We start from the raw sequence: 13,201 nt of genomic DNA, 5'->3' as shown, positions 1-13,201 counted from the left end.
ACGCAAAAAATCGTGGCTTTCATCAACATCGACGGCACGGCCGTCGATCGCTTCGGAAAGAAGACAATGCTCTGCGTTTGGTAGGACCAGAAAGGAATCGTGTACTATGAGCTGCTGAAAAGAAGCCGGGCGAAACTGTCAATGGGCATCGCTACCTACAACAACTCACGGTAATACTGATGGGGCGTTTTCTGCTAAAAAGATCGTTTTGTTTTAATCGCCTCTAGAAATGCAATCGACGATACAAATCGACGATATGAGCTGTCTAGTTTATCCTTACCAATTTGTCGCTTACTTTTCGGTCATTCTGACATTATTATTCTCGATCAATATCTTGAACTTGAACTAGCGAGAAATGACTCGTTGATCAATGTCGGAACGACGTCGATCGACGAATTATTTCTCATTAGGTAATGTCTTAAATCTAATACTCCTTTATACTTAGTGTTCTACATCATCATACATCCGTCTGAATAAAACAAAATTGTTTCCGTCTGAATAAAAAAAATGTTTTTCGGAAATTATATTTGTCACAAGAAATATATATGGTTTTCTAAAAATATTTTTCATTAATTATTTACCCAATGTATATAATAGGGTACAGCAATGTGCAATTTTGTGTCCAATTTCTTACTACAATAATTATTCTACTATTTCGAAAATACCAAATTCACTGAAAAAATACATTCATAGAATTACATTTGTATAAGTTACATTGGTATAAATCGCAACTCATAATTTATATATTTCTGTATCTATATATCAGCAATACTACTTAGTGCAGTACATAATATTATCTTACAACTATTTATACTCCACTTATAATTATTTATTAAAATCCTGTATTTAATAAATAATAAAAAAATATTTATTAACATTATAATTATTAAAATCAGGTAGTATACATTTCTAAAAATTTTTTATAAAATATTTAAAAATTATATATAAGAATAACTAATTACTAACAACTATTAAATTAATAATGAATTGTTAATCATAATTGTCCAATTCTGACCTCGGATTCGGTTTCAGCGGATCAAAATACATAAGAATATACTTGTCCGGTTTTAGGCATCGATCACTTTCTTTTTGTGAGGCTGTGTTATTTATTTAGGAAAAGGTTATGCAGCATTGTTGAAACAATTGAGCGATTTCATTAAGACCAACGTCCTTATTTGGCAAAGAAGAAAATATACTATTTTTCTATCACGACAATGCACCCGTTCACACTTCTTCAATTGCAGTTGCAAAATTCTATAAATTGCTGCCACATGCACTGTACTCACCACATTTAGTGCCTTCAATGACTTTGTCCTGTTCCCAAACATAAAGAAATGACTCGCTGGAAAGAAATCCATTTCAAATACGGAAGTCATCATTGAGATAAATGCTTATTTTAATTAAAAAAAAAAATCGTATTATACTGAAAATATAAGGAAGTTAGAATACCTTTAGTTTAATGAGTTGAAAGGGGACTATATCGAAAAATAAAAAAGAATGTTGTCAAAAATCATATGTTTTCTTTATCAGACTGACAACTTTTCGTACTACTCTCATACTTAATATTTTATATACATCCGTCGAATAGAACAAAAAATTAGTTTCTCAGACATTATATTTGTTGAAAGAAACTATATCTGGTTTTTCACAAATATTTTCTCATTAATTTTTTGTTACACATTGTAACAGGGAATAACAGCGTGTAATTTATTCTATTTCTTATTCCGATAATTATCTTATTATTTCGAAAATATAGGTAAACCTGATAATATATTTCTGGAATTACACATTCATTAGTATACTACGTTTATTATTATTATTATTATATTATTTATTTGTATAATGTAGTACACACAGCTATATTACTATTGGTATAAATCACAACTAATAATTTATATACCTCTATCAAAAATACCATTTAGCACAATACATAACATCATTTTACTTAATTATTTATAATTCATTTATAATTATCTACTAAAATTAAATGGTTTATATAGCTCAATTTTTTTATAATATTTATAAAAATTATTAAGAATAATTAATCATTAACAATAAATACAATTTTATAAAGGAATTTATTAAAATGTATTAACATAATGTATTAACATAATGTAATAACAGAAATTATTAAAATAATTTATTACAATTCGGAGTCTATATAATATTAAAGTGCGTTCGACAATTTTTCGGAATATAATAATGAAGTGCTTGATTTTCTTGCGTTTTTTTTGGCAATTCAATTTAGTAAAAATATAACAATAACACAGACGATGCATAGTGATAGACGATGCATAATAATAGACAATGGAAGTTCGTAATATGAATAATCGAGCCAATATCATCAAACTCTGTTTTTATTCTGTTCAGCATTACGTACCGCCTGCCGTTGTCAAAAGATTGTTAAAAGATTCATATTATTTTGAAAGAGATTTCGTTTGAAAGAGTTTGTCCTATCGCATCTTGGTTACTTATTTGTGAATTTTCCTTCATTAATTTCTCAATAATTAGAGTGGTTTATATAACAGTAGGGGATTTTTATATTCAGTTTAATGACTTTGCACATGAGCACTCGAATATTTAAAGACGCAATGTATTCATAAATAACAAAGTAAACGCGATAAACTGCATGTCATATATCATAAAAAATTATGAAAATAAGATATGTGAAATGTAATGTAATTTATATACATAATGTAAAGAAGTCATACATTCAAACAAAAAAAATATGTCTATTATCAGGTGGTTTATATAATCCATATTTTTTTTGAAAAATGTGTAACACACATATGCACGGTTTAATTATTAGAAAAATTTAACGGTTTAATTATTAATAAAATTTCAAATTATTCGTGAAAACAATTAATCTAGTATATTATTTACACAGAAAAATAATATTTGTTTATTCAACGAGACAATGAACACAATGAAAAGCGTTTTGTTTTGTTTATTGTTATGTTAAATCAATCTATTTCTTCTCCTGTCATCAAAGCAAAGATATAATTATATATATGCAATTTTAACTACTGCTAGTTGTGCTGCTTGTTATTCTTTAATGTTTTGTAGACAATTAAAAATGAATTACGATAATACATATATTTAAAGCCTCTGTGCGGTCTGAAAGACCTGAATACATTATAAACACTAGTAATAGGATATACATCTCTACCCAAAACTTTCTGAATATCGGCTATTTCTTCTAACGCTATATCTCGCGATGTAGTGGTTAAAAGTAGTGGACATTCTTGAGATTGCATTGCCTTTATACATTTGGCCCATAACTCAGCTTTTAACACTGCTTGAAAACCTACAATCAGGTTGGCTCTTTTATATATTGCATTGGTCAGGTAATCGCTGTATGTCATACAACAACATTCATAGATAAACTTCTTCTTATTGAAAACGCAACAGGGACAAATCTCCTGTGTACCAAATTCAAATTGTAAATCTGTTCCTACTAATACAACTATTAGTACTTGCATATCTGGTAGTAGATGTAACAATATTTCCCAAGCTGGTAAACCGTTTCTTTCTATCGAGCTTGCTGCTATAATATGAATGATATAGATAGATGCATTCAATAGAACATCAAGTAGTCCTGCATGGTACATTCCATAATATACTGAGAATGGTCCTGATACGTAATCGGTATAGATGTAATCCAAGGCATACCATACACCTTTTTTGTTTTGTACATATTCTTCCATAAATCTTGCCATATCATTAAAAAGTCCATCGTTATCAGGGAACCTCATAAATTTCAACGATAATGAGGCTTTACTTTCGTACTGGACATTTGAGAACTCAAGATTGAGCCACAGTGTCAAAAGGTTGCAGGAAATTCGTTTATGTTGCTGTTCGAATTCTTTCCTGTGTTCTAGACAATAGTCGACGGACACACATCTTTTGCAGGAATATAGTCCGGTCTGTTGGTGACAAATAAAGCATGATTTAGCGAAAGTGAACATTTGCATTTCGTATGTCTCAAATATACGCCCTAGATCATGTGCAATTAATAGAACAAATTGACGCCTTGCTTCGTACCATTCAGCCGAACTAAAACGGCGAGTGAGCCATTGCGGGTTATTCTTCAGGACTTTTGTTATAACTGTGCAAAGTTCACGGTGTTGAGGAAGGTGCAGGTTTTTGTGGTCTTCGGAGCAATAAGAGATCATGAAACACCGATTACATGTTATCAAATTTACCACTTCTCTAGTCTTCTTGCAAACGTGGCAAAGATTTGGATGAAACATCTTATTGTAATGTACAGACGTCAGCGGTCCAGAGAATGGTAATAACGTCGCCATTATATCCATATTAGTGTGCCTATGTAACTAATGACATAATACCGTATCTGCAATATCAACTTAAAAATTATGCGCAGTATTCAGCACCTTAGCAGAAATAATAGAATTCTCTGCACACACAGTACTGATAGTTACACATGGATTGCTTGAAGGTTACTAATAAAATGTTTACGTATATTTCCGGGCATTTCGAGAGTTGTTTACAGTTGGAGACGTAGGCAATCTGAACTGAGGACATAAAGCTAGACAGTTACATATATTTATTACCGCAAATTATATAATTTGGTAAATACATTTGAAACGTACGGCAGAAGTCACTGGACATTGTTTTGTTGTGAATACTTCTCAAAAGAAAAGTTGAACAAGATATTATATTTTCCGTCAGATTTAAAAAACATGGGGTGTTTCTGAATGGTCTGTACAAACTTTCAGGATATGTTCCAGGGATCAAAATAAGCAGAAAATGTCATATATACATAGGGTCGAAAACTTCTTTCTAGAGTTATAACGGTTTGAAATTTTCCTGCAGTAGAAGAAATTATAACGTTAAATCGTATAGGAATTGCAAACTGTATTTATTTATTTCTACGGATATAACAAGACAATACACTTACTATAAGAAATGGCTCAAAATGGCCTCCGTTAGATTCCAAGGAAGCCTGTGCACGTCGTCGCATTGATTGCCGAAACCGTTGGAAAATACCAGGTATATTACGGATAATGTCGTAGCCACCTAGGATCCGCTAACGAAGACAATCTGCAACATCTGGTACTGGGGCAGAACAAACAACAATTTTTTGAAACAAGAGTTTTCAAATACCCTCAGAAGAAGAACTTTTCTAGACTTTCCCGAACTTTTCCAGATCGTCGAACTCCAAATCATCAAACGTTCAGCAGTTAATCGGCGATTATGAGAAATTGGGCAATTCAGGCCGGTAACAGCCAACAATGGTGCTCCAAGAACTGTTCGAGAACTGTTCGAATCTAATGTTGAAGAGAGAAAATTTTTCTTAAGACGGTTCTTTGAATTGTTGTAACTCTTCTACTGCAGGAAAATTTCGAATCGTCATAACTTTATAAGTAAGCGTTTTCGACCCCATATTCATATGACATTTTCTGCTTGTTTTAGTCCCTGGAACATATCTTGAAAGTTGGTACAGACCATTCAGAAACAGAAACGTTCCGAAGAGAGAAACTCATGTATATTATTGCACGATTCTTAACGAAGCCCACGTAATACACAAACTCATTTTTCCACATAGTAACACCCTATATAAAAATAAATAATATTGATATAATGATATATGAGAAAAGAAAATTTTCTAAAAATTGGTTATAGATGTTATAAATTTTTTTTTATAAAGATGGTATAAATGTTATAAATTTTTGCAAAATAAATGATATTCGAGAATCAAACTTAATAAAAATAATTTCTGTTAGAATATAAAAAATATTACATATTAATAAAATGTCTATATAAATTTCAAAATTTTCTAAATATATAAATGTACCGAATGTTTTGACCTATTTCAAGGCCAAATGAATGTTTGCCAATAATGAATGTTTTGGCCATTCATTATTGCGACAATAATGGGACGTTTTCTGCCGAAAAGATCGCTCTAATCGCCTCTGAAAATATAATTGATTTAATAAATATCGACAATACAAATCGATAGTATGGGCTGTCTAGTTTATTTTTAATTACTTAATTAGACTTATCGTTTATTTTTCGAACAATTCGATATTTTTAATCTCAACTAATATCGTAAACTTAAATTTTAATATTTTAAATCTAATACTAGCATACCTATATTTAACGTTCTATACATACATCCGTCTGAATAAAAAAAAATTAATTTTTCAGGAATTATATTTGTGGCAAGAAATATATATTGATTTTCTCAAATATTTTCTCATTAATATTTCGTTACATAATATATATGTAGCGAATAAAAGCATGTAATTTTGTGTCCTATTTCTCATTCTAATAATTATCATATTAAAACTACTAATAATTATACAGGAAAATGTTTATAATTTAGCTTTATATGTATGCACTTTTAATCTATTAATTTTCTTGCATTTCAATTATTCTTATTTATTATAGTTATTTATTTTTATCCTATACATGCAAATACAGGAAAGTAAAGATCCAAATATTTTCGTGTTTCGAATATTTGTAAGTAATATATGCACATATAATACTATAATGTAATAAAAAACGGTTTTTACGCTTTCTAAATAATCATTTTTTCATACCTGAAAAAAATTGTGATAGCTATTGATACGTTTTCAATATTCTTTTGTCAACATCAGAAATTTATTTTGTGTACATAGTATATAGATGTTCGCTCGGCAATTGTCCGAAGTACATTACAATAAAATGTTTACAATACTTGTATATTTTAGGAATTATTGACAATTCATGGGTATTATATATATAATCAGAAAAATCACTGATTACAAATATCCGCCAATAAATTCGTAGCGAAAGCACGCAGTATAATAACAATATATCAACATAATAGTGTAATATTAATATACGCTTGTGCATATTACATACGAATACTTAATACACACTATATTATTATATAATAACGTTATTATATTGTTATTATTTTTATTATTAAACTCGTGTATATTATTGTACGATTCTTAACGAAGCGCACGCAATATACAAACTCATTTTTCCATATAATAAACAAATTAAATGTGACTTTTGGGTTTTTACAGTTTCACACAAAGGAAATTGTCATACAGAATGTTCCATGTAAGACGGTAAAATTCTTAAATGGATATGAAACACATCACACTGAACAATAGAAAGGCCATTCTATTTTGCAAACAGCGATCTAAAATTTTGAATTGTTAACGAAAGGAAATTGACGGAGCAGTGTGCGAGTTGCACTGGGACGGCAGTATCGTGTAGAAAATGGCCGATCGCATGATCGTTTACTAGTAGCAATGATTAATATCGAATTTTATGATAAATAATTGTTTACGAGCCGTTCCCACTTTGGTCCTCTCGCACTCTTCCGATACTGATACTTTTCGTCTTAATTGCTTTGATTGTTCAAAGTATCGTAGATAAATAAATACGAATTACGAAAATATAGCTCATTGAAGTATCTATGTGGTCTTAGAGATTTGAATTTATTACTACCCCAAAAAACGGGATTTATAGCAGTATCCAGAATTACCTTTATCTCATCTATTTCATCTTCCATCATGCTCACATCTCTAGCGGTTAAAAGTAGCCGACAGTTCAGAGTCTGTATTGCTTTTATACTTTTTGACCATGTTAGTATGTATGATAATAATGTATTAAATCCTACAATCAAGTTTGGTTGCTCATATATCCCTTTAGCAACATAATCATGATAATACATAGAACAACATTCAAAGATCAACTTTCTCTTGTTATTACTGCAACGGAGACAAAGTTCGTGCATACCAAGTTCATTTTGTAAATCTGGCCCTATAAACATAATTATCAGTGTCTTTATGTTAGGTAAGAGATGTAACAACATTTCCCAAGCAGGTAAACCGTATGTATCTTCAGAATTTGCGCCTATAACATGAATAATATAAGTAGATTCGGTCTCTAGAAAATGCAATAACTTTGCTTCTTTCATCCCATAATGTACCGTCAGTGGTCCTGATACGTAATCAGTATAAATGTAATCCACGGCGTACCATTGACCAATTTCTTCTTGTACATATTGTGTAATAAACGTTGCCATATCATCGAAAGGTCTATTATCATCAGGAAAGTTCAAGAATTTCATTGATAATGGAATTTTACTTTGAAATTGTAAACATGACAACTGTATATTAACCCATAATAATAAGTTCTCGCATTCGGATTCATGTTGTTGTTCAAATTCTTCCTTGTGTTCGAGACAAAAGTTGGCGGACATGCACTTGTTGCAGGTATTCAGATCAATCTGTTGATGACAGATAAGGCACGATTTTGCATATTCGAATATCTGCGCTTCATATTCTTCAAATTTATGGGATATATTCTCTTCGACAAATGTACTAAATATAATTTGTGCATTGGTCCATTTTTCAAACGTGTAGCGGCGAGTCAACCATTCCGGGTACTCAAACAAAGATTCTTCTACAATATCACAAAATTCTCGGTGTTGTGGTAAATGCAGATTTTTGTGATCTTCGCTGCAATAAGAGACCAAACAGCACCGATCGCATTTTGTTACCGCCTTCCTTTTATCCTTGCAAACATGACACAAGTTTGGATGAAAAAATTTATTATAATATAGAGACGTCCGTGGTCCACAATATATAAGTATTTCTTTTTTTATGTCCATATCAGTATGGTTCTGTAATTGATGCTTACAAATAGTTATTATAATATTGAAAATAATACGTTATATCAGAAATAATGTGTAGCACTGCAAACTATAGTGAAAGTATTAGAATTGTGTACTCACACAAGATAGATGGTTACTCGGTGACTGCTTCAAACACACAATAATATATCAACATGTGTTCCTGAGATTTCCGACAATTGTTTACAGTCTTAGATATAAACAATATGAACGTGAACATAGAACTAGAAACATAATTATGAATATCCGTTACCATAAACGCAATATAATAAAGTTGCAATGTATGGCCAATATCGCATGGTATCTTATTGTTACCAATTTACTATTACCAATTTATTTATTACAGGGTATCCGGTTATTAGCTGCCAATCCGAAGTATGAAGGTAGACTGGGTCAAGCTGAGAAGAGAAGTAAAATACAATTTTGCAAGAATCGCAATAATTATCGAGTTATTAATGACAGAAATCTGACAAGTGTGCGCGCCGAGATGGATGATTGGAGGAGCGGCGCAGTCTTTCAGGCTATAGTAATGCGGCCCAATCGACCTAGCAACTGTTCACGGCATGTGGCTAACAACACGCTTGGCTGCATTTAGCAGAGAAAGCTTACTAAGCACTTACTGATTATTATCTATTGAGATATTCTTTTAAATCTCTGACGGATACAGGAGAATGAACGCGGCTATTATTTTTATTCAATTAAAGATATCATGTAAATATACCATACACAGTCGACTTCTTATGCCTATTCCTTGTTGGACGCATTTATTTGGCATAAAACTTTTTCTCTTGATTTATAGTCGTAAATATTGTTAGGTGAATTTTGTTGCAGACAAATTGCGCGAGATATATAGATTTCATGTGTTTCGTAAAATAATCTACAATATTTGATTTTTTAAGATTAAAAGAAGATAAATCTACATGCAAAAATTGTTTTTCTTTTAACAGAAACAAGAAGATCAAAACAAATTTGGGGGATAAAAATTTGTTATGAAAGATGGATTATTTGTCAAATAGATAATACAGGGCGTAGTTCGTTTAACGTTGCATATGTTTCCCATTGTTTTATTTTTATACACGGAGTATAGTGATATCATAATATAACTCAAATGTCGTTTATAACATTCTGATTATAATTATACAGGGATATGGTTACAATTTAGCACTAAATATATGCAGTTTTAATCTATTAATTTTCTTGCATTTCAATTATTCTTATTTATTATAGTAATTTATCTTTATCGTATGCAAATACAAAAAGGTAAAGATTCCAATATTTTCGTGTTTCGGATATTTGTAAGTAATATATGCACATGTAATGTTACAATGTAATAAAACAGCGGTTTTTACTTTTCAAATAATTATTTTTTATACCTGATAAATGATGTGATAGATATAAATATGTTTTTAATATATTTTCGTCAACATAAAAAACTTGTTCTGTTTATACAGTATATAGATGTTCACTCGGCAATTGTTTGAAGTATATTAATAAAATGTTTACAATATTTGCGTATTTTAGCAATTATTGACAATACAATATTATGTATATTATCAAAGAAATCATTAATTAGGAATATATCTGCTAATAAGTTCGCAATGAAAGCACACAGTGACAACAATATAATATCCACATAATAGTGTAAGAATGTTAATATACGCTTACGCTTATTGCATATGAGTATTTAATATACGCTAGCATATTATTGTTAATAATGTTATTATATTATTATTATATTTATTATTAAACTCATGTATATTTTTGCACGATTCTTAACGAAGCGTACATAATACACGAATTCATTTTTTCACATGGTAAAATTAAACGTGACTCTTGCGTTTTTACAGTTTCACATAAAGGAAATTGTCATACGAAATGTTCCATGTAAGACGGTAAAATTCTTAAATGGATATGAAACACATCACATTGAACAATAGAAATGCCATTTTATTTTGCAAACAGCGAGCTAAAATTTTGAATTGTCAACGAAAAAAAATTGATGGAGCAGTGTACGATTTGCAGTGGGACGGCACGATCGTGTGGTAAATGGTTGACCGTGCGATTGTTTATTAGTAGCAATGATTAATATCGAAAGTTATGATAACAATTATCCACGCGCCATTCGCACTTTTCCTTTCCCACTCGTCCGATACTGATCTCTGTTATTTCGTTTTATCTGCATTATGCGCGCTGATTCGTCAAATTACTTTCCTTAATAAAATAAAACTTTACGCGGTGTTTGCGACATCGTAACGATGTTGTTGCTTAGTTTGTTCTTTATGCACACAAGCGTTGGTACGGCTTGCGTTAGATGTCCTAAATAAGAATTGTCATTTGCACAAGAAACGAGACAATTAAATGAGACACCCAGGTCATCATGTTTCGTAAACAATCATAAAAATATATTAGATAAAATATAATACTGTTATTACGTATGTCATAAAGAAGTTGCTGACTTGAAGAAAAAAATTATATATTTTTAAATGATGTTTATATTTTACTTATTCTAAGTCGAAGTAAAAGTTTAGATATAAAAACATCGGTTTTTTATTATATTTCTATGATATATAGAAATATAGAAATATAATGAAGAGATTAACATGTTTCTTGTTTTCGATTGTCTCATCGTAATTATATTATGTATATTATACGTTGTTATGTAGCTTCTATTCCAAGTGATTACTGCGTAAACGTATGAATAATATCTCCTAACTCAGACAACTTAGAATATTATAATTGTATCGAGAGAAAAATATGCAAACCATTTTTATAGCCGAGTGTACGTTATTTATAAAACACCTTATTAAAGAGTGAATATGTTTACACGTATCTTACATATCTTTTGCTGCTTTTCGTCTTCATTGCTGTAATTGTTCAAAGTATCGTAGATAAATAAATACGAATTACGAAAATATAGTTCATTGAAGTATCTATGCGGTCTTAGAGATTTGAATTTATTACTACCCCAAAAAACGGGATTTATAGCAGTATCCAGAATTATCTGTATCTCATCTATTTCATCTTCCATCGTAATTAGATCTCTAGCGGTTAAAAGTATCGGACAATTTAGAGCCTGCATTGCTATTATACTTTCCGACCATGTTTCTGTATATGATAATAATGTATTAAATCCTATGATCAAATTAGGTTGCTTATATATCCCTTTAGCAACATAATCATGATAAAACGTAGGACAACATTCAAAGATCAATTTTTTCTTATTATTCCTGCAACGGAGACAAAGCTCGTGGATACCCAATTCATCTTGTAAATCTGGCCCTATAAACACAATTATCAGTATCTTTATGTTAGGTAAGAGATGTAACAACATTTCCCAAGCAGGTAAACCGTATCTATCTTCAGAATTTGCGCCTACAACGTGAATAATATAAATAGACCCGGTCTCTAGTAAATGCAATAACTTTGCTTCCTTCATCCCATGATGTAACGTCAGTGGTCCTGATACGTAATCAGTATAAATATAGTCCACGGCGTACCATTGACCAATTTCTTCTTGTACATATTGTATAATAAACGTTGCCATGTCATCGAAAGGTCTATTATCATCAGGAAAGTTCAAGAATTTCATTGATAATGAAATTTTACTTTGAATTTGGAAATATGACAACTGTATATTAAGCCATAATAATAAATTCGTACACTCGGATTCATGTTCTTGTTCAAATTTCTCTTTGTGTCCCAGACAAAATTCGGCGGACATGCATTTGTTGCAGGTATACAGATTAATCTGTTGATGACAGATAAGGCACGATTTTGCGTATTCGAATATCTGCGTTTCATATTCCTCAAATTCACGGGATATATTCTTTTGGATTGATCCACCAAAATAAATTTGTGTATCGATCCATTCTTGCAACGTGCCTCGACGAGTAAACCATTTCGAGTCCTCCAACAAAAATTGTTCTACTGCTTCGCAAAATTCGCGGTGTTGTGGTAAATGCAGATTTTTGTGATCTTCGCTGCAGTAAGAGACCAAGCAGCACCGATCGCATTTTGTTACCGCCTTCTTTTTATCCTTGCAAACATGACACAAGCTTGGATGAAAAAACTTATTGTAATATAGAGACGTCCGTGGTCCGCAATATATAAGTACTTTATTTATGTCCATATCAATATGGTTCTGTAATTGATGTTTATAAATAGTTTATTTATGATATCGGAAATTAAATGTTATATAAAAAATAATAGGTAGCACTGCAAACCTTAGCGAAAGTAATAGAATTGTGTGCTCGTACAAGATAGATAGTCACTCGATGAATGTTCCAATGGCATTAATAATGTGTCAACATATGTTCCCGTAGGTTCCGACAGTTGTTTACAGTCTTAGATATATACAATATGAACTAGAAACATAACGTAATTGTGAATATCCGTTACCGTACACGTAATATTGCGAATAAATTTCCAACAGGCCAATGTCGCTTGACATCTTATTGTTACCCATTTTTATGCTAGTCTGTATCCTATTAAATGAATCTTATCGAAGTAATTGTGGTACACACTATTTTACAATTATTCATT

General features: G+C 30.9%; 3 protein-coding genes across 3 annotated transcripts; all 3 read right to left on the bottom strand.

Annotated features, from left to right (window-relative positions):
* Positions 1-2,985: 2,985 nt before the first annotated feature.
* Positions 2,986-4,515, bottom strand: LOC105185065 (uncharacterized). Its single transcript, XM_025298629.1, has 2 exons — positions 4,045-4,515; positions 2,986-3,926 (listed from the first exon to the last, which is right to left on the bottom strand). Exons 1-2 carry the CDS (start codon positions 4,045-4,047, stop codon positions 3,030-3,032), a joined length of 900 nt encoding a protein of 299 aa, XP_025154414.1. The 5' UTR covers positions 4,048-4,515; the 3' UTR covers positions 2,986-3,029.
* A 2,514-nt stretch (positions 4,516-7,029) lies between these two features.
* Positions 7,030-8,786, bottom strand: LOC105185064 (uncharacterized). The gene has a single exon (XM_025298628.1). The coding sequence runs from the start codon at positions 8,636-8,638 to the stop codon at positions 7,364-7,366; it is 1,275 nt and encodes a 424-aa protein (XP_025154413.1). The 5' UTR covers positions 8,639-8,786; the 3' UTR covers positions 7,030-7,363.
* A 2,535-nt stretch (positions 8,787-11,321) lies between these two features.
* Positions 11,322-13,014, bottom strand: LOC105185068 (uncharacterized). Its single transcript, XM_011144298.3, has 2 exons — positions 12,883-13,014; positions 11,322-12,800 (listed from the first exon to the last, which is right to left on the bottom strand). Exon 2 carries the CDS (start codon positions 12,786-12,788, stop codon positions 11,463-11,465), a length of 1,326 nt encoding a protein of 441 aa, XP_011142600.1. The 5' UTR covers positions 12,789-12,800; positions 12,883-13,014; the 3' UTR covers positions 11,322-11,462.
* Between the last annotated feature and the right edge of the window lie 187 nt (positions 13,015-13,201).

The sequence above is a fragment of the Harpegnathos saltator genome, unplaced genomic scaffold (genome assembly GCF_003227715.2).
Source record: "Harpegnathos saltator strain DR-91 unplaced genomic scaffold, Hsal_v8.6 scaffold228, whole genome shotgun sequence".
Lineage (NCBI taxonomy): Eukaryota > Metazoa > Arthropoda > Insecta > Hymenoptera > Formicidae > Harpegnathos > Harpegnathos saltator.
Note: the sequence above shows the minus strand (reverse complement) of the source record. Positions and strands in the feature narration are given on the sequence as shown.

Excerpts from the sequence above, each read along its gene's own strand:
- LOC105185064 (XM_025298628.1), bottom strand. The coding sequence starts at position 8,638 with ATGGACATAAAAAAAGAAATACTTATATATTGTGGACCACGGACGTCT.
- LOC105185068 (XM_011144298.3), bottom strand. The coding sequence starts at position 12,788 with ATGGACATAAATAAAGTACTTATATATTGCGGACCACGGACGTCTCTA.